The following is a 23590-nucleotide window of genomic DNA, read 5'->3' on the forward strand; positions in this document are numbered from 1 at the left end:
GCTGCCGCACGCCGAGTCTGGGAGCCCAGCCCCGCGGCTCAGCCAGTCGCTCGCGCCTCCCGCCGGCTGAGTGAAAGGAAGGCGGCCTTCGAAATCTGACTGACCTGCTGCAGTTTGGCTCCCTTTTCTGAGAAATCGTGCAATAATCCTCGCCTTGCTCATAGATCCTATCCTTGCAGATAGGCGTCGTTTGGTGTGAGGTCTAGCCATCCGAGGCTCCAGAATTTCTAAATCGGAGGCTTTGAATAGAAGGGGACAAGCTGATATGAAGTTAGTTGAGGGGCACAAGGGAACTTGAAAGTAGGTGTGCAGAACACTGTTGAAGGCAGAAAATAATAGCAAGAGTGGACAGAGGTGAAGAGGCCTTGATTGAGCCCATCCTGACCTGTGGGCGGTGTCCTCACTCCCACCTCACAGCCCTGCGACTGCAGCTCAGGGCCAACCCCACACTGTTGAGACTCCAGAGTAGGCAGTGCCGCCAGTGGGGGTGTCAGTCTCCATTTTGCCCACAGTCATTGGGAGGGCTTGAGGGGTGAGGGTTAAGGAGCACTGAACAGGGATAGAGTATGTGGGCAAGTGATGGCCTTCACTCCTCAGTTCCTGGGACATCACTGCTTTCTCCCCCCTCTCCTGTCATATAGTTTTTTAAAAAGATTTGTTCTATTTATTAATGCATACAAGAACTGGAGTCTAGGCCAGAGATGTGGGGGGTGAGAGGATTCACCAGAAATGGAGTGGGGAGCAGAACAGGCAGATCTACTGAATTTCACTGCTGAGGGGAGCAGCAGGAGAGACAGGAGAGGTCTGCTGCACCGTGTGGTTTAGCTCCCTGGCTGGATATCAAACTCCTGCCACAGTGGCTGGCAATAGCTCGATAGTGCTGTGACTTTAACTCCTGTGCCACCAGGGAGGCCCCCCTCTACTGTCATCTTGTTCTCCCTCTCCCCCTCCCTACACAAACTGCTGTGAGAGTCTCATCTTTAAAGAAATCAGTCTGCTCTTGACTCCACATCCTTCTCTTACTATCCCCTTTTTATTCTACTCCCCTTTGAGTCAAATTCCTTGAAGAGGTTATCTATTTTATCTCCGCTGTTCTCTCCTGAAGCCACTCTTGTCCCTGCTCCATGCCCCCCCTCCCATGTCCTCTGAATTAATTCCCTCTTCTCAAGGTCTCCTGCAACCTTCAGTTTGTCCAATCAGTGGTTGTTTCTCAGCTTTCCTTTCAGCAAACCTGGAAGTAGCTCTGGCTTCATGCTTTCTTCCTGCCCCACCTACAACACCTTTTAATCAACTTTGTCGACTCCTCACCTCCCTCCCTACATGGCCCCCAGATAGTTCCCCTCTATACTTACTCTCTAGTATCCCGTCCTGGACTGTGGCTCTAGATAACACCCCTATGTCATGGACTCCCAAGTTATATGTCCAGCCCCGCCCTTCACCCAAGAACTCATTCCAGACTCCAATATGCAGCAGCCTCTCTGAGCTGCTGGAGCTCTACTAGGTAGCTCAAAATCACCATGTCCTAAATTAAACCTGTGATTTCCCAGCTCCTTGATCCAGTAAAAACTATGAATTTATTCTTCCTTTCTCTCCTCTCTCAGACCCCAGATCCTGCTCAGCCCCTTGCACCTGCAGAATATGTTCTACATTTGTTCAACATTGTCCCTGCCATTCATTCTCATGCCTGGACACCTTAACCGTCTCCTAACAGATGTGTTCCTGCTTCCTCCCTTGCCCACTCCAGAGTCTTCTCCATGCAGCAGCCAAAGTGATAGTTTTTTTTAAGGATTTTTTCATTTGTTTATACAAGAACTGGGGTACAGGCCAGAGGTGCGGAAGGGTGAGAGGATTCACCAGAGATAGAGTAGGGAACAGAACAGGCAGACTGACTGAAATACACTGCTGAGGGGAGCAGCAGGCGAGGCAGGAGAGGTCTGCTGTGCCATGTGGGTCACCTTCCTGGATGGCTGAGGATTGAACTTGAACTCAGGCCACAAAGGCTGCGGATAGCTTCACAGTGCTGTGCTTAACCCCTTGCACCACCAGGAAGGCCCCCCAAGTGATGTTTTAAAGCAAAAATCACCCCACATTTCCCTCAGTTTTTAGCATTCCAGGGGGCTCACGTTACACCAAAAATACAATTAAAGTCCTCATGACACACATGATGCAAATTAACTGGCTCCACTCCCACCGTGGTCTTCCTCACTCACTGCACTCCAGCCATACTTGTCTCCACACTGTTCTTCCAACATGCCAAGCATATTCCTTTCCCAAGGCCCTTTGTGTTTGCTATTCCTTCTGCTTAAAACCTTTTACACTAGACAGACTCTCACTTTGTTCATGTCTCTGCTCAGATGCTATCCTCCAAGAGCCTTCCCTTATCTAAAACCGTTGCCTCCTGCCACCTCATGGGCATCATGAATCCATCCCTTACCTGGTTTTATTCCTCCCGATCCTCCTCCCCCAGCCAGCACTTATGTTGAGTGCTTGTTTCTTCATGGTCCTATGTCCCCATCGGAATGAATGTCAGTCCTGTGAGAACAGGGCCTCCTCTTGTCCACCATCATTTCCCCAGTGTTTGCATGGCACATGTGAATGAATAGATGAAGTAAGGTTTGAGAATAGAAAATAGCAAATGAGCAAAGAAGGAAGTGACAGCCTGGAGGTCCTGGCATTCCTCCAGCAGCAAACCTCAGGGTCCCCATTCCCTGGATGGAACCTGGGAGGCTCTGAACATGCAGCCTCTGCATGGGAAAACACCCTGGGCTAGGACACAGTGCCCCCTGGTGGCAAGAACCTCTGCAGCGCCAAGGCAAGGTCCAAGGACTTTCTCTTCCATTGTCTGGTTGGAACCACACAGAAAATGCCATGAAACAAAGAAAGTTAAATTTTTAATAAAAAAGCATGCCAGATTGGATTTCAGCTCTGGCTGTGACCCTGACCCTCTGAGTAACCTCTGGTGTGTCCTGGAATTTGTTGAGCTGGGTAAAGGCAAAGTGGTCCCTGATGCACCAAGCCCACCCCCCCCCACCCCCATGAGAGACTCTTGGCCTCAGCTTGCTCTATGGCAGGCAGCCTGACTAATCATGGCAAGACTGACCATCAGGAGGAGTGGGGCCGAAGTTAGCTTCCCTTCCCTTTGGCTCCAACACCCTTCTTTCCCCCCTGTGGCCACAGACACCCTGGGCAAAGTACTACACAAAACCCTTCCCCCCGATCTCCCTTCACTCTTAACTTTGAAGATGCATTTTAGACATCCAGAAATCTGTGTGCTGCTGGATTCTTAAATCTGGAGCTCAGGAGAGAAATCTGCCCTAAAGATATACCTTTGGGAGCCATCGGCTCTTAGATGGTGAGACCTGGAGACTGACTGTTGCATGTGGACACATTCTGCCAATCAGGGAATTGATAAAATGCCCAGGGCCTGGCTAGTCTAGTGAAATCGGACATAGCCCTTCTTAAACGCTCTCAGATGATTCCATTTGTGTCCAAGGTTGCACTGTACTGGGTCTGCCCCAGGCAGCACTCTTGTCAATAGCAGAGGCTGGGAAGGAGAGAACGAGAGGAAGGAAGAAAACCAAGAGAAGATGGTATTTCAAGGAGGGGTGTCCAATGCTTCTGACAATTTGGGGCGCCCATGTCACAAAGAGAGTCAAGATTGCTTTTGTTTTGGGAAACACAACCTGATAAGAGCAATGTGGTGCAGGAGTGGGGACAACCAGTAGTCTGGAGAATGGGAGTTGAGAAAGTGGAAATGAGAGTAATCAACAAGTCTTTTGAGGAGTTTCACTGTGAATAGGAACAGAGAAATGGGGGTGGGGGTGATGGTGGCTGAAGCAGAATTTGAGGTCAAGGGAAGGTTTCTTTTTTTTTTTTTCAAGATTTATTTATTTATACAAGAACTGGGGTACAGGCCAGATGCATGGGAGGGTGAGAGGATTTACGAGAGACAGAACGGGGAGCAGAACAGGCAGACTGACGAAATACACTGCTGAAGGGAGCAGTGGGCATGGCAGGAGAGGTCTGTGAGCCATGTGGGTGGATCTGAGGTCGGTGGGGATCGAACCGTCACTGCAGAGGCTGCGGACAGCTCCACAGCACTGCGCTACACCGCCTGCGCCACCAGGGAGGCCCCAGGGAAAGGTTTCTTTTTAACATGTTATATTACAAAGCAGGTGTGTATGTGGCTGGACATGGCGATGATGACATAATGATGGAATTAATGGGTGGAAGAGAGAGGGAACAGCTCAGTTTGCCAGGCTGTGAGTGGAGCTCATTTTAGGGAACAGACAATTGTCTGTCATTGGGCAGGAAGGAGACTGCAGATTCTGGTGCACTTGTACATGAGGTGGAAGTAGGTTGAAGGTGTTTGCGTGTGTTGACCACTATTTCTCCTGGATAACTGGGAGGTGAGTATGGGCAGGGATGGAGAGGAGACGGTCTCGGGGAGGAGATTAGCAGCCACTCTGGCATACAGAGCTGCACCAAGAGCCTTGCCTGTTTGAGGTCTGTGAATACAATCAGCTGGGTTGGGGGAATTTCTCCAGTCATGGAGACAGCCCAGGCACAGGGGAGATTTGGGTTCATTCTAGGATGGGGATGTTTGCAGGGCCAATAAGAGGAAATGAGAGGGGGTAGACTAACTCTGCCAGTGGAACAAAGAATCTAAGTCAGGCAAGGATGGAATCCAGGGTGATGGCTGAGTAGACTGTGGGAAGAGGGTCACTGTAGGTCATTGTGGATGGAGAATGTGGGCTCGAAGGAGAGAAGGAGGTGACCAGAGGGGGATGCTTGGAAATAAGATTCCATATATGGAGCATTCCTGTCATGAGGACAGCTTTAAGATGTACCAAGAGTGTAGGCGGCCAAGGCAGAGTCACACAAGGACATCGGGTCCTCGTGATGAATGCCCCAGGAATGGGGACAGGAGACCCTGGAGGCAGGAGAGTTACCAGACACTGAACTCCTAAAAGACTGTGGCTGTCTAGAACCTGGCCGCATCCATGTGCCTGGTACAGGCATGACACGTAATCATATCTTTACCTGTTTTTTAAAAATAAGAACTGGGTTGTAAGCTAGAGGTACAGGGGGTGAGAGGATTCACCAGAGACAGAGTGGGGAGCAGAACAGGCAGCTCTACTGAAATACACTGCTGAGGGAAGCAGCGGTCGAGACAGGAGAGGTCTATTGAGCCATGTAGGTTAGCTCCCTGGCCGGGAACCGAACTCAGGCCCTAGGGTTGATAGCACTGAGACTTAGCCTCTAGGCCACCAGGGAGGTCCTGATCTTTATCCTTGGCAGTTGAGGAGACTGAGTCCTGAGGTTCCCTAGAAACACCTGTGCATTTTTGAGTCCCAGCAGGAGAAAGTGCTGTGGGGTGTGTACATCTTTCAGGCCCCGCCCACTGACCTTCCCTTTACCTTCTCTCCTGCTCAGACTTCCTGGTTTCATATTGAGAATATGATTGTATTTTTATGGAATTTGTGATATCTATGTCATCCATTAGCTCTTTTGTGTGTGTGTGTGTGTGTTTTTTTTAAGAGGCATGTTATTTATTTATTTGTTTGTTTGTTTTTTTGTTTATACATGCACTGGGTACAGTCAGAAGCGCAGGAGGGTGAGAGAATTCACCAGAGCCAGAGCGGGGAGCAGAGCAGGCAGAAAGACCAAAGTACACTGCTGAGGGGAGCTGCGGGCGGCAGGAGAGGTCTGCGCGCCATGTGGGACCCTCCTCTGGCCATGTGGGACCCTTCTCTGGTGGCCGGGGAGCAGCCGGGGATCGAACCGGCGCTGCAGAGGCCGCGGGCAGCTTCGCCGCAACCCAGCGCTCAACCGCTGCGCCACCGGGGAGGCCGTGTGTGTGTGTGTGTGTGTGTGTGTGTGTGTGTGTGTGTGTGTGTGTGTGTGTGTGTGTTTTAATTCCAAACAGTTATCCATTCAGAACTAATTGTGTTATTTCTCTTAAAGAGAAAGCCCCCAACTTGTACAAACTGTAAGTCCCATAAAACTTAAATCTTGTGGAGATGGGGACACCGGAGTAAAACAAGCAGAAGATTAAAACTATCTCTGCCTTTACTCTAATGGAGGACAAACAAAAAGACCTGTTATGTAGCACATCAGACCATTCTAGGGCTATCAGCTTGTCTGCTCCCCTTGATTGGGAACTCCTTGTTCTCCCCTACACGGATCCCTAGCACCTAGGATCAGTTTTTGGAACAGGGTTTTCTCAAATCCAGCCTCCACATGTTTCTGAATTTTGAGCCTGTCCCTCTGCTGTGGATAAGGCTAAGCTCAGGAAGGTCAGGGCCTGGAGCCATCCATGGCCAAGCTCTTGTCTCTGGATCCAGCAGACCACCCTCAGCTGCACCTGGTGAAGCCCTGCTGACCCTTTACACACCACTCAGAGGGAGTGTATGCTCCTATCAGCAGGCCTCGTCTCCCTCTTTGCCCGACTGTCCGAGTCATTTTCTGTTGCATAGGATCATACCGCCCATAATCATCTATATCTTGCCCATCTGCTTGAGTTCCCTTGAACCCACTGATGGCAGAGGTCAGGTCCAGGTCTGGTATGTCCCTGGAAGCCAGCCAGGGGCACAGGTGTTGGCTGCAGCACACATAAGGGAGGTTCTGTGTGCCCTGTAAAGCTGTGAACTCCACTGCCTGGAGCTGAAGCCAAGAGGTATGGACTGTGGGCCAGGAGGCAGAATGCAAAGGGAGCTGGAAGATTTTATTATCAGCGCATCTGTACACTATACATGGTCGGGGGAGATGCTTAGCAGGGTTGCCTCCCACATCCCTGGAGGCCACTGTGGATGCAGATGTATCCCCAGACGTCATCCTTTGCCCACCCTTCTGTCCCAGGGAGAGCACCTTTCTCTCCCACTGCCAGGCCTCCAGTGTGGTCAGGGCCGGTCACAGGGCACTGGGCCTTTCTTCTTCTCTCGACTCAGCAGTGTCACCAGCTTGGCCTTGAAGCCCGTCTGTGCCCCAGGGCGGCTGGAACCCCCAACCTCCTCGCTATTGTCAGCCAGCTCCAGCTCCAGCAGCCTCCGATACTGGGCCTCTAGGGTGCTGTCGTAGGCTGGGCTAGGCCAGCTTAGGTCCTCACTGTTGTGGTAGATGGGGCTGGCCAGGGGACTTCTGGTGCTGGGGCCCTCCTGTGCGGGCACTCCACTGTTGGGTGGCACAGGGCTAGCCTCCAGCCGCCACAGGTTCTCATAGAGGTGCTCAGGGCCTGGGGGGCCACTAGCCCGCTTGCACACCGAGGCATAGAGCCCAGCTGCCGGCTCATCGAGGGGCTCTGTGCCCAGCATCAAGGGCAGGCTCTGTGGGCCTGGGTCAGCCAGACGCACCCTCCAGGAGCTGTGTGGTTTAGGTCCCGGGGGTAGCTCCTGCAGCTCTCCTGGGGGGTCCAGTGAGGGCAAGGAGGTAGCCCGAGGCAGTGGGCAAGGCCGGGCTCCCACCAGCCCTGGTAGCCGATCCTGCTGGCGGGCAATGGCAATGGCCACGGCTGCACACAAGTCACGGGCATGGGGGCTGCTGAAGGCGAAGAGGCCCTCACCTGAGTCACAGCGGCGGCCAGCTTCAAAGGAAAACACACCCTGGGCACAGGTGACATGGCAGATCAGAGGTTGGGAGACCACAGTGCCTGTCACCCGCTACCTGTTCCCACAGGGTTGGCACCCTAGCAACTCACCGTGTCTGAGCCGAACTTGCGAAGAAAGCGGTAGGGCCAGGCATAGAGGGCCTGGGGGCCGGAGGACTCTCTCAGCTGGATGGTGTCCTGGTCCAGCACCAGAACGTAGGGCCCTTTTAGCTGGCAGCGGGTAGCAGCCTCCGTCCTCTGTACCACCACTGGAAACTCACCCACTGTAGGCAGGGGAACCTTGAGGGCAGGGACTCACCTGCAGGTACGGCTCCCAATGGTTTCCCAGAGACCAACCCCGGGGGTGGTGGGGCTGAGGCTGCCCTTGCCCAACTCACCTTCCTGCCAGGAGGAGTAGATGGAGTTCTCCTCCATGGGCACCAGACCCCTCTTGGGAGCCTCTGTCTCCCCTGATCCTGAGGAGCACTCCCCTGTGCCCTGAGGAATGGGTCAAGGTAGAGGTTCAAAGTCAGCCCATTCCTCTTCTCCATTCTTTCCCAGGGATCAGTAACCCAAGACTCCAGGACAGCAAGGGCACCCAGGGTGTGGATGCCAGCCACAGCTCAGCCCCTGACACACTGAGCCTCCCTGGGCACCCCTTTGAATCTGATTTCTCACTAGCTCCCCCTTGAGGGTGATGGCAGCTGTAAAGCAGGGGGCACCCAGAGGATGTCCCCCATAAGCCTGAGCTTGGCCAGGGTCTGGGCTTGTGGTGTGAGTGTCCCTGTCAGTTTAGGCAAGTGCTTCACTGGTGAACAGCGACTTAGATCTCCCCCAGGCCTTTTCTCTACCTTGCTCCTGCCCTCCCCTCATCCCTTCATCACCTTTGGGATCTATCTGACTCTCAGCACCTCCGACACGACCACCTTGGTCCACAGTATCATGGCCAAGGTCAAATGCTACGGTTTCCTCACTGGTACCCTTGTTCCCAGTCATTTCCTTTTTTTTTTTAATTGAAAAAGTTTTGGTTAAGTACATAACATTACAATGGCTATTTTAACCACTTTGAAGTGTACATTTTGATGTTTTTTTTACAATAGTCACAAAGTTGTGCAACCGTCACCTTTCTCTACCCCCAGAACTTTTCCATGGCTCCTAATGGAAAACTGGTACCCGAGAGCAGTCACTCCCCATGTCCCTCCCTTGGCCCCTGATAACTGTCCCTTTGGATTTGCCCTTCTGGGCAGTTCATGTAAATGGAGTCACAGACTAGGTGGCCTTTGTGTCTGGCTTCTTTCACTTTGCATCATGTTTGCAAAGCTTATCCTCAAGAGGGTGTAGCATGTGCTGGTGCTTCATTCTTTTTTATGGCCTAGTAACTTCCCACTTGTGGATATGCCACCTCTTCTTTGCTCGTCAACTGATGGCCTCAGGTTGTTCATGCCTTTGGGCTATTGTGACTGGTACTGCTAGGAACGTTCTTGCACAGGTCTTGTTTGAACTGTTTCAATAAGAGTTTAAACTCTCGGGTAAATACCTGGGAGTGCAACTGCTGGGTCATATGGTAACTCTATGTCTAACTTTTTGAGGAACCTCGGGACTCATTTCCTTTTGGCTCATCACACACCCTGTGAAGTTTTACAACTTCTGACCGTGGTTCAATACACCTCCTCCTCACCCACACCAAAGCCTTCTCTTCTTCAGAATCAAGCCTCAAGCTCCCACCAGACTCTCCCAGTTTGCCTCCTCTTGGGCCTCCTTTCACTCCTTATCCTGTAGCTGTGCTGGCCTGCTTCAGGATCTTTGCACACACTCCCTCTGTCCAGGGATGTTGGGGCCCCTGAGGCGGGCGGTGCGGAGACAAGGAAGGCATTAAGGTCGTGGCTTACAGATGGGGGTGTTCTTCCTCGTCTCAGCGCTGCCTGCCTCAAGGGCTCCAACAAGGACACCCTCGGAACCTGGCATATACTAGCCTCAGATCTTTGCCTGGTGGCTTTTGTTTATCCTTGAGGATGTGGGCCCGCTGTTCCCTCTGAGAGGTCTTCCTGGACCATCTTTTCTAACGTGCCCACCCCCCCTTACCTCTGAACCAACTCCAGTGTTTCATTTTCTTTATGGAACATATGACCATCCCAGCTTTATTCTGTGGGTTTCTGGGTGGTTTCCCAGGCTCCCATGTACATGTCATATTCTTACTGAGTGACAGGATGTGAGGGAATACAGTATTTATGAGGACAAGGAGGGCATCAGTTTGTCCCTTGGGGCTGGCCCCTGGCTGCCCTACCCTCCCTCCCTGTGCTCACCGGGAAGGCCAGCTGGCAGATGGGGCCCATCCACTCCTGGCGGTGCTGTGCAGCCATCAGGTGGCTTCGCTCAGTGGTGGTGAGCAGGAAGGCACTGGTGTCCCGGGGGCAGCTCTCACCATCAGCCCGCAGCACGGACACGCAGTCAGCCAGGCGGATGACCCGTCGCTCCCCCCGCCGGCCAGGCCCCACAGACCTGTCACCTGCTGGCGCTAGGCCACCATCCCGGACCTCCCAGCTTTCCAGCCGGGCCACACCTGATGGACCTCCTGCATACAGGAGAGCCCACACCTTCCGCCAGGACTTCTGTGGGAGATGGGGGTGGGGCGGAGAAGATCCTTGAGTGGTAGGTTCGCCGCACCTCAGCCCCACACAGGTGGCCCTATCTGCCCAGGCTGCCTCTGCCTCCCCAGCTGAGTCTCATGGTCCCAGGGAAGGAAGCCCCAGCTTCCTTGCCCCAGCTGGTTGGGTTGGCCTAGTGGGGGGAAGAAACTTGCAGGGGGCTAGTCATCCCTGTGTTCAATTCTATCCCACACTTTCCTGTGATGCCAAACACAAAAGGTCATGAGAACACAGGTTCTCTGCTGTATTACGTCTGTATTTAGTGGCCACAGCAGACCACTCGACTCTGCCATTATGTTGGTGCCCCCCACCAAGCCCCAAAAGAGGTTACTTGGACTGTGGGCCAGGGGCTGGGGTGCGAGGGAGGCCTCAGGCTCTTGATGGTAAGGAAGGAAACATGCAAATAGCACCAAGCAAAGGAAACAGACGGTTTATCTGCCTGGCCAGCAGCTGCCACTGTGTTGAGGGGGTGCAGGGCCTGCCGCTGAGGAGTAAACCTCCCCCTGTCCTGTGACAGGGCTGGGAGGAGCTGAGCCCTCTTCTTCAGGGTGGGGCTCCACCTCTGGACTCCTACAGCTCAGCACCCCGCCCTTTCAGGGGGCCTTAATGCCATGACCCAATGGGGCAGAACACTGTTGGGTTGGTTAGCCCCCTGCCTCTGTCTTGCCCCAGAGTTTGGGTTCCCAGGCCCTCCCCACTCTTGGCGGCCCCATTTTTTACATGAGGTAGGAGCTCACAGAGACCTGCACAGGCTGAGGATGGGGCTTTGTTCCACACCCCCACACCTGGGTTAATTCCCCCACCCTGACTCCCTTCCCCAGCTCCCCAGGTCAGGTGGCCTGGCGAGGCTGGGGTAGAGACCCACTGTTTGTCCCGGGCAGCTGTCTTACAGTCAGGGTCCCCACCTTGCCGAACTTGACGTGTTGCTGGTAGAGGATGCCGTCCTTGACCGGTGTCTCCAGAGGCTCCATGGTCCAGGCCAGTCCTCGGGGCTGCCACTCTGAGGTCCTGAAGAGACTGGTGACAGGCTGGAGGGGAACTCCTCACACTTCCCCTTCTGGCCACTTCCCCCTCCCTCTGTCCAGAGTGGCAGCTGCTGGGCTGGGGGAGGGGAGCCTCATCTTTGATAAAGGAGCTAGCAGAGTGAGGGGTAAGAGTGGACCCTGCAGATTTCCTCTTGGGGTTCTGGCTGGTCCAAGGTGTCCATGTGTGCCTGGCAGGGGCTACCAGAAGGCAAATGACCCTTGCCTGCTTCGGGTCAGTTGGGTCTGAGTGTCTGACTGCAGACTGGCTCCCTGTCATGAGCTCCAAGACTGCAGACTGGCTCCCTGTCATGAGCTCCAACCCCTCCCCTCTCCTGTGCCCTGGTGGCCTGGCCTTCCCACAACACTGTCCTCACCCCAGGCCCCCCTTCTTAGGCCAAACTGGCAAACTCCTGACTTTCCCATGCTAAGTCTTGGTTGGTGTCTCACCCAGTCCTGCTCTACTTTCCTGTGCCTTGAGAGTATTTCCCACATTCGCTCCTCTCCATACTCACAGAACTATCCCTTGCCAATTGGGTCATCTCCCCTTTGATTACTCCAACCACCCACCACAGTCCTCTTTGCTAACCACAAGCCAAGCCCTGAACTGAGCTCTCTCTCTTCTTCCTACACACTCTCCTGTTCCCCCACTGTGTGAGCTTGTTGACTCAGACTCAAGGTGCCCAGTGCTCTGACCCCAGTCTCTCCTGCCCACCCTCATGCCCCATCAGCCCCTCTAGGGCACTTACCACTGTGCTATTTGTGGCACTAGACTGCCTCTTCCTCCAGGAGGACTGACCTGACTACTCCATGCAGTCAAGAGAGCACGAAAGCCCCAGCGGTGTATCCCCATTCTCTTGGTGAGGCCCGGCCCTGGCCAGGTAAGTGTGGGTGGCACACCCCATTGGGTCCCTGGGGAGCTCACATGCTCTTTTTGAGCTTTGCTTCTTGCCAGGGTTATTTTTGCCTTGCTGTGCTAAAGGCCAATACCGGGGCTGTGTGTGATCTGAATTCTGGGATCAGCCTCACATCATTCAGTGCCACCTTGGGAAGGAATGTCTAACCAGACTGAGGACTGCTTTTCGGGGTTCACAGTGAGGGTACAGCAACTTGGGCAGGAAATATTTTCTAGGTGCTTTTGGCACCTGGCTTGGGCAGTTCCAACCACCACTGCATTCTCATTGCCATTACAACGATGAGGAAATTGAGGCTCCAAAATGTTAAGTAACTGGCTCAAGGCCAACAGCAAGTGACAAACACACCTTGAGCAACCGCGTCCTGCTGGGATAAGCACTGGCCTCATACACAACACTCGGCCCCAGAGGAACTGGGTGACACAGCCGCCGCCACAGCCCTTCCTCCTCCTGCCTCTGGTCAGGTGCTGGGATCCTGGTCTGTCTGCCAGCAGCCTTGTGACTGCTGCCCACATTCACTCATGTCCGGTCTCTGTCCTGCTCACCAGCAGGCTTCCTAGCTGCCTGGATCTCGGGTTCTACAGAGAGCTGGGCACAGGCTGAGGTCAGAGGGTGCTTGTGCCTTGGTAGCAGTCTTGTGACACCCACTGCCCTCTCAGTGAATGGAGCAGAAGGGTTCCCTACCAGGAACCCATGTGGGCAGCCAAGTAGGCAGGGGGGTCTGAGGTGGGAAGCCACCGCCCAAGAGGCCCCAAAAGTTTCACACAACTGATAGAAAGAGTGAGCTTGGGCAGGATTGGAAATTATGAAAGCCAACCAGAGACCAGAAAACCCAATCATTTCCCCTCCCTGTCCGTGCCCCTCCCAGAGTCACAAAACCAGGTAGGCCAGGGGAGCATGCTGAGGGCTCCCCCACCCCCAACTCCCAGCGGCTCCTTCCACAACCAAGTACTAGCAGGCCTGGTATTAACAGTGGTGGTGGAAGATGCTGTCTTGTAGGGGTCTGGAGGTCAGTGAGTGAGATCTGCCCAGGAAGCTGGGAGCAGATGAGGCGAGACAGACAGGGCTCAGACTGAAACCAGAGAGGTTTGTGCTTTAATGGCAGCTGGGATAAAGGGGAGCAAAAATAGTAATTCTGGGGGCCACAGGGTGCAGGTAGCCAGGCCCGGCCTGGTCCAGCCCAGGCCAGCTGGGCCGAGGATGCTGGCTTCTTGTCCAGGGGGCTGGTGTGTGTGGTAGGCAGCTGGGGTCCCAGGGACCGAGGCCTCTTGGAGAGAGGGAGGGATGTCAGATGGCTCAGAAGTCCATGGAGCTGTGGGCCAGGTAGTCCTTGCGGCCGATATTGCTGACCTGCTTGGTCTGCATAGCCTCAAGCTTGGGGCAGTCGGTGATCCGATGGCCCAGACCCCCACAGAAGGCACAGCCACGCTCTCCTAGAGGGATATGGGGGAAGTTAAGTGTACACAGGGACCAGGCTCCACAAACCAGACCCTGTCCCCTTAGACTCCCACAACAGTAATGTGTAGCTTGGAATTGCTTCAAGGGGTTTCCCCCATGACCTCCCAACCCCACCCAAATAGTATCCCCCCACTCAACAGTCACCTCCAATGTCCAGCATGGACTCGTCCCCACAGTGCAGCACTTGCAGCACGGGGGGCACCTTCTGCTTGGCCTCCAGCAGCAGGGCTTTGAGGTCCATCAGCACCGACTCATCTGTGGGGGTGATGGGGAACTGTCAGCCCCAGGTAGCCCAGGTAGCCACAGAGAACCCAAGAGACAGCTGAGGTGGCCCTGGTGGCTCACTCACCACAGGCCTTGTTGATGAAGGTAGTGGCAATGCCTGTGTTTCCTGAACGCCCCGTGCGGCCGATCCGGTGCACTGCAGAGAGAAACAGAGGCTCTGGCTCACTGCTCGGGGGCTGTGCCTGGTCTCTAGCCCTGGCATCCCCATCCCCCTAATGCCCCACCGTAATTCTCTATCTCCTCAGGCATGTCATAATTGATGACGTGCTGGATGGCAGGGAAGTCCAAGCCCTTGGAGGCTACATCCGTGGCCACTAGGACATCCTTCTTGCCTTCCCGGAAAGCCTCGATGGCCTTGGTCCGTTCCTCCTGGTCTGGAAGGGTAAAGCAGGAGCTGTTAGAGTAGGAGTCCAGGGAGTAGGGGCACACAGGCCAGCCAGGGAAGGGGGAGAGGTGGGACTGCTGGCAGGGAGCATTGTCCACGGCAATGCATGCGCCACCCTAACCTTTGCCTCCATGGATGGCCACGGCCTCCACCCCCTTGAGCAGCAGGTACTCGTGAATGGCATCCACATCAGCCTTCTTCTCAGCAAAGATGAGCACCTGTCCAGGAAGGCCAACTCTAGTCATGGGGACAGCTCCCCAATTGCCCCCTAGCATGCGGTCCCTACTAGCCTCACCCCCTTGTCCCAGGGTTCCTGGGCCTCTCTTGCTGGCTGCACTCACAGGTGGGGGGGTCTTCTGCAGGCACTCGAGCAGGTACACCATCTTGGCCTCCTCCTTGACGTATTCTACCTCCTGCCATCACAAGGACAAGGCCAGGTGATTCTGAGGTCAGGGTCCCCAGCCACGGCCTTGCCACAGATGCCAGGGCCCCAACGTCAGCTGAGAGATAAGCAGAAACCTCTTGCCACCAAGGGCTGGGCACCCAAAGAATGTTTCCTTCCAAGGTCAGGGGCTTTGAATGAAACTCTCAGTGCCCACAAAGTGGGCCAAATCCCACTCTCATCAAATGGGGGGGGGGGGCCTCACCAGTTCCAGCTGTCACATGTGAGAGTGCCTATTAGAAGGACTTGCCCACCTGGATGACATCCAAGCTGGCGGCCCCAGCACGCCCCACATTGATGGTGACAGGCTTTACCAGGGCACTCTTGGCAAAGTTCTGAATTTTCTTCGGCATGGTAGCACTGAAGAGTAGGGTCTGCCGCTGGCCCTGAAGGAGGACAGGGTTGGGATAAGGGCTGGGGTGCTGGGGATGTTGAGCAGCTGGGACAGTGGTAGGCAGTAAGAGGCCTCAGGGCCCTCTCCAGTTAGATGTGGTGGGGGTAGGGTGGAGCGGGGAGGTGGAAGGGAAAAGAATGGCAGGAGTGCCCCAGCCAGGTGGAACGGACACCTTGAAATAAGAGAAGATGGTGCGGATGTCGCCCTCGAAGCCCATGTCGATCATGCGGTCGGCTTCGTCCAGGGCTAGGTAGCGGCAGATGTCTAGGCTGACCATCTTCTTCTGCAGCAGATCCATGAGGCGCCCAGGGGTGGCTACCATCATGTGCACACCACTGGGGAGCCAGGAGAGAACCTAAGGCGGGGGCCACATGCGCACCCAAACTAGAGGCTGGCATTTGGCTTCTTCCCTGTATTGCCTCACCTGTTACCATCTCGCCCCTCCCTTCACCCTGCCACATGTACAGACGCAGCTCTCCTGGGACTGCTGCAGCCTGCTCAGTACCTTAGACTCAGACAGACTAACTGAAGAACTTTTCTAGGACACTTGGAAGTTCCTCCACCTCTGTGCCTTCTGCCTAGAATGGCATACCCCACCTGACCTGAGATGCCCTCATTCTATCTGCTGTACTCCCAAGATAACTCACATCCCTCTGTTCCACCCCAACAGATCTTCCCATTAGACTAGGGGCTCCTGGAGGGCTGGGCCCACAGGAGGCCTCTGAGGGTCTGTGGAATGGCTAATACCAAGGGTCCTTTAGCTGGTCTAGGGGCTCTGAGGAGGCACATGGGGTGGGACTGCTCACTGTCGGATGGTCTCCATCTGCTCTTTGACAGACATGCCCCCAATACAGAGAGCACAGCGCAGTAGTGGCGAGCTGTCCTCCTGCAGTAGACGGCAGTAATACTCCAGGATGCCGTGGGTCTGCCGGGCCAGCTCCCGCTGCAGTATAAGAGCAGAGGCTGGCACCAGAAGGTGTCCCGTCTCTGTTCTGTTCCCCAGGCCAACCTATCTTACCGACGGGCAGATGATGAGTCCGTAGGGCCCTTCCCGTTTGGAGAAAGGTAACCTCTTCTCTTGTTCCAGGCAGAACATGATGACAGGCAATGTGAACACCAGCGTCTTGCCTGAACCCGTGAAGGCAATACCTATCATGTCACGGCCAGACAGACTGCGGGGAGAAGACAGGCCTGAGGGTCAGCTTCAGCAGAACATGGGCCAATTTCTCCTGATGGCAACCTAGAGATGGCTCCTCCTCATCACCACCCTCCCCAGGCCCACACTTACATGGTGGGGATGCCCTGGATCTGAATGGGCGTCGGATGGTGAATGCCTTTCTTCTTCAGACCTCTCAGGATGGCTATGGAAAACAACCATCCTGTGTCACCTGTGTCTCAAGGGTACTTTACTGGGTCTCTAAAGCCTGTCAAATTGACACCATCACGCTCAAGCTATAAACAACAACACCATTTCTAAGAAATGGACAAATGTGTACTTGTTTAGGGCCTCTAAGCAAAGCAGAGGTCAGTCCATGGCCAATGTCACCTGCTCCTTAAAAGCTGCCTAATAGCAAAGAAGAGTGAACGTGTCTAGGTAGGGGTACGGAAAAAGCCTCCTCAAATCCCTTTATCTGCTGCTGAGACTCAATGCTGCAGCTGTAGTGCTAAGGGGGTGGGGGAATAGGATACAACCTCACAGGTATTGACTATCAAAGTATGGCACCTCTCTCAGCTCCCAGGTACCTGCAGGAAATTTCATCTCCTTGAAGCTCTTGATGGGTGGTGGGATACCATCTCCTTCCACTAGGATGTGGTACTTCTTCCGTACACGCTCATGGCGCTCTTCAGACATACTCAGGACATATCGGGGAGGTGTCCAACTGTGGGTAAGTAGTAGCAGTCAAGAGAAGCACAGCTGGCTTTAGGGTGCCCCTGCCAGTCTCAGCCACATACTATCTTAAGTAAGGGTAACTGGCTTGCTACAGACTGGAAGGGCGTACCTGGTTTTGATTGGATCATCATATGTAATTCCCTTAGCCATCTCCTTCACTGACATCAAGGCTGAGGAAAGAGATGTGGCTCAGGGCTGGTGCCTGCTTCTCAGAGGCCAGGCCCCCCTAAGACATAACAAGCCTGGGGGGAGGAGACAGCCCACCTTCTCTTTGACCTGGTCACAACCATACCTCTGCCCTCAGCCACACTCTCCAGGATCTTCTCTTCTTCCTTCAGCTGCTTCTCCTTGGCAGACTCCTTGCGGGCTAAGGAAAGAAGCGTAAGGTGACACAGGCACCAAAGCAGTTGGCCAAAGTAAGCCTCCACCTGGCCCCCCTGGCCATGCTGCCCAGCCCACCTTCAGCTTTCTCTTTGAGGTGCTGGTGCTGATCCAGGAGGCTGACGTTAGACTGGGGGCCAAGTGGGATGTCATCCTCATCTCCCCGGGGCTCACTGCCGCTGTCTTGCTGCTCCTCCTCTGCAGCTCCCTTGCGCCTTCGCTGCAGCAGCTTCTGGAGCTAAGGTTCCACCAGTGCCCCTTACAGCCATGCCCAAGACAGAGCGGGGCATTGGGCCCAGGGACCTGCATCTGCATCTTGGCTTTTGAAAGAGGATCTTGTGCCCCGAAGCGCAGTCCCTAGTCGGCCTGGACGCCACGATCCTACCGTATACTGACATCTCACACCGCAGAGCCAGGGCTACCCTCCCGCATCCCACCGCGAATCGCCATCCCACACTCATCCTCCACGGAGCCGGGGCCTCACCAGCAACTGCCGACGCTGTCGTAGAGGCACGTAGGGCACGTAGTCCTCGTTGTCCTCATCCTCCGCCTCGGAGAGGCTTCCTGTGGCAGTGGCCTCATCGCTCCGAACCCGCTAAGGGTACACTAGAGTCAGGCCCGGTCTCCCCCTCCCCCAACCTTCACTACCGCTCCCCACCCGCGCGGACCCCAGCCTCGCTCCCACCTTCCGCTCGGGTTCCGACTCCTCCATTCTTTGCTGCACGCATGCGCGCCACGGCAAAACCCCGCCTCACCTTTGAGAGAAGTCCAATCAGATGTAAAGAAGCCAACGTCGGCGCCTAGCAACGACCTCAGAGTGCCGGATCCCACAGAGGGACAAACTTCCCTCCAGCGCCCCCACGAGTGGCTGTGCAGTCGTCGCCCGGGCTGAGAGCGAAAGTGTCAGGCAAGGCATTATGGGATGCTGGAGGCCTTCGACCTTGCGATAAAGGCTCAGAGCCGGGTGGGAGAAAGCGGCCTCCTCGAAGGCTAGTTTTAGAGCATGAATTGGCCCGGTGCCCACCCCCCTGTCGTCGGGCACTGCGCCCTCTAGTGGTCGGGAAACCCTATGAAGTCCGAGAGGGGACAGGGTGGGGCCGATAGAATAAATGACGAATCCTGTGCTCTCAGACTGGAGTTTTCGACTGTGCGAGACATCTATATTCAGAGAAGTGAGAGATAAAATACGGCTGCCAATGGCTTTTAGCTGAATCTGTACGTATGATGTACAGTTATAACTGTAAATGCTGTAATAGAGGCCTGGGGTACCTGACAATAGGCGGCTTCGAGGAGACTGGATCAGCGCTTCCAGGGGAATGTGGAACCTAAGCACAGGAGTGGGGAAGAGAAGCTACCAGCTAGAGGGCATAGCAGGAGTGAAGGCCTGGTCACGATGTGAGAGGGGGGTGTAGGACTGGGCGTGTGCCATGTAGGACACTTCTTAGGTATTTGACTATCAAAATCAGCTAAGGCTGGGGGGAAGAAAGGAGTGGTTTCTGAACCTACAAAAATGACACCTCCAAAAGAACTTAGTGACTATGTCTCCATCATTTCCCATATAATCTTGGTTTTAGTAGATTGAGCCCAGAGCAGGTGAGGCTGTTACTGTCAGAGAAATTTCAGCTTCACTGGTCAGTGCTGTTCTCCCTGTCACTGTGTACAGCATTCAAGGAGAGAGAAAATGAGCAAGACACAAACCTGGCTGGTGAGTTGTTGAGACACAATTATAGATGAGTAACTACTCTTAAAGAAAATTATGGTAAGACAGACAAGGCACCCCTTTTGGAATTATCACAAAGGCAGGGCAAAAAGATTTTCATGATAAAAGTACCCTCTCAACTGGGATGTGAAGGATGAGCAGAATCCATAAAAGGATAATCAGCAAAAATCAGGAGACCTAAGGATGCCAGGCCAATTTGGAGAACAAGGTTATTAGTGTGGTTGGAATGAGTGCGGGAGGCAGAGGCAAGGCACTGGCATCTGATCACTACTCACAGGAGTCTAGTTCTCTGTAGGTGAAGTGGGTTCTCGATTAGACCTGCAATTTGTCAATGATGAAAGAGAATTTTAGTTAACCATGCCAATTAAACTGCAGGGCAGGTGCCTGGTGCAAGAGTTGAGATCACTGGTAATAAATATACAGGTAGAGGTTTCACAGGGAAGCGTTGCAGTTCCCTGGGGATTGGGAAAGGCCAGGGCTTAGGAATTGGAAGCCTGTGGTCAATACTGTTTTTCATTGCTTTGGAAGGAGCTGGCACTAGCTGTGCACCTGTGGTGGGGTTCAACCTGGGGGGAAGGAAGGAGTGGTTTCTGAACCTACAAAAATGGCACCCCAAAAGAACTTAGTGACTATACCTTCATCACTCCCCATATAATCTTGGTTTTAGTAGAGAAAGTCACACTTGGGACAAAGGGTTAGGATATAAGGGTATGAGTAATTTTTAGCAATCCTATTAAAACCCGAGTTACAACTCTGTGTTTACAAATCAGATCCATTAGGGGAGAGGAGGAAGTACTAGTATGCCTTCCTTTATAGGACTCATTATCTTCTTAGCTCTCAAGTACTAAGGCTACATGTCCCATTCCCACTGGAAGTCAGATCTAATGTATGGAAACTCCACTTGCCCTGCCAACTCCAGCCACCCAGGCTGTAGGCACAAAGCACATAAAGGCTTGAGCCCTCATACAGATGGGGAAACTGAGACACAGCATGGGGAAGAGGCCCTCTAGGCTCAACTACCAGAGTTCTCCGAGCAGGGGGACAGGGTACAGGTGAGACTGTCACACATACCTGGGCTCTCACTCAGACTGAGCTTTATGTTATAGTTCCCTCATTTGTGAAAAAGGATAATCCTACTTTGAGCTTCTGCAAGTATTAAGGGAAACTTTGCCAAACTGGTGATATAAAGTATGTGCTGAATAAGTCCAGTGACTAAGGCAGAGCTGGTGCTTCTGAGTAGGGTCCTCACCTCACCCCTACTCATCACAAACCAATACACTGACTCTGTGTCCAAATGTTGCTTTATCTTTCGGCAGGAAAGATCTTCACAGTATCAAAAGTAAAGAATCAAAAAACAAAAACAAAAACAAAAAACCAAACACAAAGAGCAGTGTTGGGCCAGCAGTACCATCAGCCCCTGGCCCACAGGCCAGCCCAGCCCCCGGGCTCTGAGTGTGGAGGCTGCGTAGCACCAGGAAGTGGCTCTGCAGAGGTCCTGAGGGCCCCAGCACGCACGGCATCCATTCAGCGTTTGGTTGGTCCGGGATGGCAAGGAATGGGGAGGGTGTTGGGCAGGTGGGCAGGGATATAGAGGAAGAAACTGTAGACTTTCGGCTGGCAGTCGGGGTCTTCACAACACCCTGAAGAAGCTTCACTCTACAGGGGCTGAGAAAAACAACACAAGCAAGCAGTGAGCTCCAATGTCCTGAGGAGGGGCTACAGCTGCTTCCTGGCCTGAATAAACAACAGATTTTCTGATTGTGCAGATTAAGGTTGAAACCCTGACAAATGACAGTCCCAGCCCTGAGGTTCTGTAGTAGATCTCAGAACGTGGGGGGAAAATCCTGGGGGAGCCTGCCCACCCTGGCAGCACACCATCCCAAGCAGGTGAAGTAGGAGCCCTCCTCTGCATTTGCTCTCCCACCTGTCTGGGAAAAGATATCAAAGGAGTAAGGGAGAAAGTTGGAGGTTTCCTGGATGACAGGGGCACTGGTGCAACCGATGCAAAGTGTCTGGGATTCCTGTGGAGGTGGAGGGAAGAGGCAGAAGGGTGCCCTGGTCCTTGGCAAAGGACCTCAGAGCCCAGCTCAGAGCTAAGGTGACTCAGATCATCCAGACCTTGGGATCACACGTGTGCCACAGGGAGTTGCGTCCCAAGGTGCCTTGGTTTCAGGTTCTCTGGGCTGCCCCTGGGATATCTGGGGTGTCAAGGGTGGCGGATGCTGATCCAAAGAGGACAAGCAAATTTGGCCGAGGCCAGGAAGTCTGCTGTCCTGGGTCAGAGGCGCTGTGCTGGCACAGCAAAGGGGAAGAGGACAGGCGAGAATACACTCCTGGGCAGTCTGAACCGGACGCTCCTGCCCCAGGTTCCTATTGCCTCAAGAATGGCCATGTGGGGCCTCCCTCCCTGGTGGCGCAAGGGGTTAAGTCTCAGCACTATGAATCTGTCGGCAGCCACTGCAGCACGAATTCGATCCCCAGCTAGGGAGCTAACCCACATGGTGCAGCTGACCTCTCCTGTCTCATCCGCTGATCTCCTCAGCAGTATATTTTAGTCAGTCCACCTGTTCTGTTCCCCAGTGTCTCTGGTGAGTCCTCTCAACCCATCCACCCCCAACCCCTGGCTTACACCCCAGCTCTTGTATGCATAAAATAAATAAATCTAAAAAAAAAAAAAAAAAAAAAAAAAAGGTCACATGGTTGCCAGCTAGAAAAGGCCTGAGCCCAGGGACAGTTCAGGTTGAGACATGGCCCTGTATAGCCATCAGGCACCAAGACCAACCTGCCAGCTCTTAGCCCAAGGCCTTCTCCAGTCTTCTGTTCTCAGTCCCAAATGTCACCTGATATGTCAGGATTTCTGACAAAAGGACCTTTGTGGTGGCTGGGAGGGAAGCCAGGTCTCTGCTTCTGGGAGGCAGCTTCATTGTCCTTTTTCTCATGGAACTTGTGTTGGGGAGAGCGCCCACTAACACCTTCATGCTTAACTGACCCTCAGGGGACCTGGTCTAGCTCAGCTACCTCTCAGGGCTGACTCCTTCTCACATAAATTCAGCAGGGAAGCATCCTGGTTGCTTGCACTGAAGAGGCAAGTCAGGCAGTCAATCCTGGGGCTGATAACTTCAGGGGTGGGGGCAGCCCTCTGGGGCCCACGGCTCTCTGGGTACTTTGGAAGGCAGCTGGTATGAGAAAATAGAGACCTTGTGGGGATACTCTGGGGGATGATGGCCCTTCAGGAGCATGGGAAGGAGAACTGAAGGAGGGCCTGGCTCAAGGAGAAGCGATGGGGCCTGTACCTTTGGAACATGTAGCTGGCTGGGCTGAATCTATGGAGAATCTATGAAGATTCAGGGCTTACAATTCTCAGACAGAGAATGGGCAGAGGAAGTGCATGCAACATGTGTGTGAGGGGGTCTTTATACCTCACTGAGCTGTGCTGGGAGTGGTTTTCTTGAGGCTGAAGTTGGTCCAGTTCACAGCAACTTTCTGACGAGTTTGCTTTGCAGAATCCAAACAGAACCTGGTGGGTTTGGAGACACCAAAGTACAATTAGAGGTTCCCTCATTCCTCTGCTGGATCTCCTTCCAGACCTGTGTGAACTGGCCACCAAAGGAAGCAGGTCAGCTCTGCACAGCCCCTCTGGGTCCTGGGTGCCCCAGTCTGGAAGGTGTGGGAGCTCTACTGGCTTAGGGACTTCCTGGACGCAGTGCTCAGGAGCCCAGGACAGCATGTGAAGAGATACTGGCTTGAGATTCAGGCCCTCTCCTTACTCTATTTCAGTCGAGCTACACTAGGTTGTATTCTACTCCCTTAAGGATGATGTATTTCTTGCCCCCTCAAACCTCTGTACCTGCTGGCCCCACTGCCACAAATCCACAAATACTTTTTTAAAAGCTGATCCATTCATTCCTATTTTTCAGCTTAGGTGTCAGCTTTCAGGGTCACCCCCACCCCTTAGTTTGTCACTGTCTCTTCCAGCCATCTTTCTAGGCCCTAGACTGTACGTTTATGGCTCTCTTTCCCCAACCACACTTTGTGATTCACCTCTGTCCCCTGAACTCAGACCAGGCAGACCTGGGGAAGTACATCAGCTCCTCAAATGACATCACTTCATTCAATGTCATTTTGTTCTAATATTAATGAGAAAAAATAATTCTGGCTGACGAGGGCCTGCTTTAGTTACATGTTGTTTTGTTGAAAGCCACATTCTCCAAGAACCCGTCTATGATGATATTTAGTAAGGACACAGCGGACAAGTGAATACACAAAATGAACGAAGCTGGGAAAAGCCCAGGTTCTTAATGTGCAATGGTCCTCCAGCTCCCTGTTCTTTGCCCCTTCCCAAATGCCTTGTCCTGCTAAATGGCTGTCCTGCTAAGTGGCTATCTGGGTTCCAGCAGACAGGCTGGTGGGAGAGAGCCTTTAAGGGCTGCAGTGGCCTTCTAAGGGCACGGTGCTGATGGGGAGGTAG

At 53.7% G+C, this 23590-nt stretch overlaps 3 protein-coding genes across 4 annotated transcripts in view; all 3 read right to left on the reverse strand.

Moving 5' to 3' along the window:
• Positions 1–6902: 6902 nt before the first annotated feature.
• DOK3 (docking protein 3) lies at positions 6903–11319 on the reverse strand (the record flags this gene model as incomplete). 2 transcript variants are annotated; one of them, XM_084244201.1, is made up of 5 exons in its annotated part: positions 6903–7601; positions 7697–7869; positions 7984–8083; positions 9889–10194; positions 11136–11319. In XM_084244201.1, 5 exons carry the CDS (start codon positions 11199–11201, stop codon positions 6903–6905), a joined length of 1344 nt encoding a protein of 447 aa, XP_084100327.1. The 2 variants fall into 2 exon arrangements, with proteins under 2 accessions (XP_084100327.1, XP_084100326.1); XM_084244200.1 differs by having other exon boundaries at positions 9889–10191; positions 11136–11201.
• A 2055-nt stretch (positions 11320–13374) lies between these two features.
• On the reverse strand, positions 13375–18130 carry DDX41 (DEAD-box helicase 41). The gene is made up of 17 exons (XM_084244193.1): positions 18088–18130; positions 17887–17997; positions 17481–17640; positions 17314–17388; positions 17131–17191; positions 16874–17010; positions 16419–16491; positions 16149–16302; positions 15937–16073; positions 15303–15465; positions 14991–15122; positions 14636–14707; positions 14416–14512; positions 14134–14283; positions 13974–14045; positions 13769–13879; positions 13375–13599 (listed from the first exon to the last, which is right to left on the reverse strand). Exons 1-17 carry the CDS (start codon positions 18112–18114, stop codon positions 13463–13465), a joined length of 1869 nt encoding a protein of 622 aa, XP_084100319.1. The 5' UTR covers positions 18115–18130; the 3' UTR covers positions 13375–13462.
• A 2275-nt stretch (positions 18131–20405) lies between these two features.
• The window catches only part of FAM193B (family with sequence similarity 193 member B), a gene marked incomplete at its 5' end in the record, with an annotated part of 30798 nt that continues 27613 nt past the window's right edge, over positions 20406–23590 (reverse strand). Inside the window, 2 exons of the mRNA XM_084244174.1 lie at positions 20406–20787; positions 22542–22639. Of these exons, the coding sequence (XP_084100300.1) occupies positions 22543–22639 (97 nt within the window). The 3' untranslated portion in view covers positions 20406–20787; position 22542. The remainder of the gene's footprint in view (positions 20788–22541; positions 22640–23590) is intronic.

Source organism: Talpa europaea (genome assembly GCF_964194135.1).
Source record: "Talpa europaea genome assembly, chromosome: 9".
In the NCBI taxonomy this organism is placed as follows: Eukaryota; Metazoa; Chordata; class Mammalia; order Eulipotyphla; family Talpidae; genus Talpa; species Talpa europaea.

Excerpts from the sequence above, each read along its gene's own strand:
- DDX41 (XM_084244193.1), bottom strand. The coding sequence starts at position 18,114 with ATGGAGGAGTCGGAACCCGAGCGGAAG. Across the intron at positions 14,513-14,635 it reads TGCAGAAGACCCCCCCACCT|GTGCTCATCTTTGCTGAGAA; the intron begins GTGAGTGCAGCC and ends CTTCCTGGACAG. Across the intron at positions 13,880-13,973 it reads CTTCATCAACAAGGCCTGTG|ATGAGTCGGTGCTGATGGAC; the intron begins GTGAGTGAGCCA and ends TCACCCCCACAG.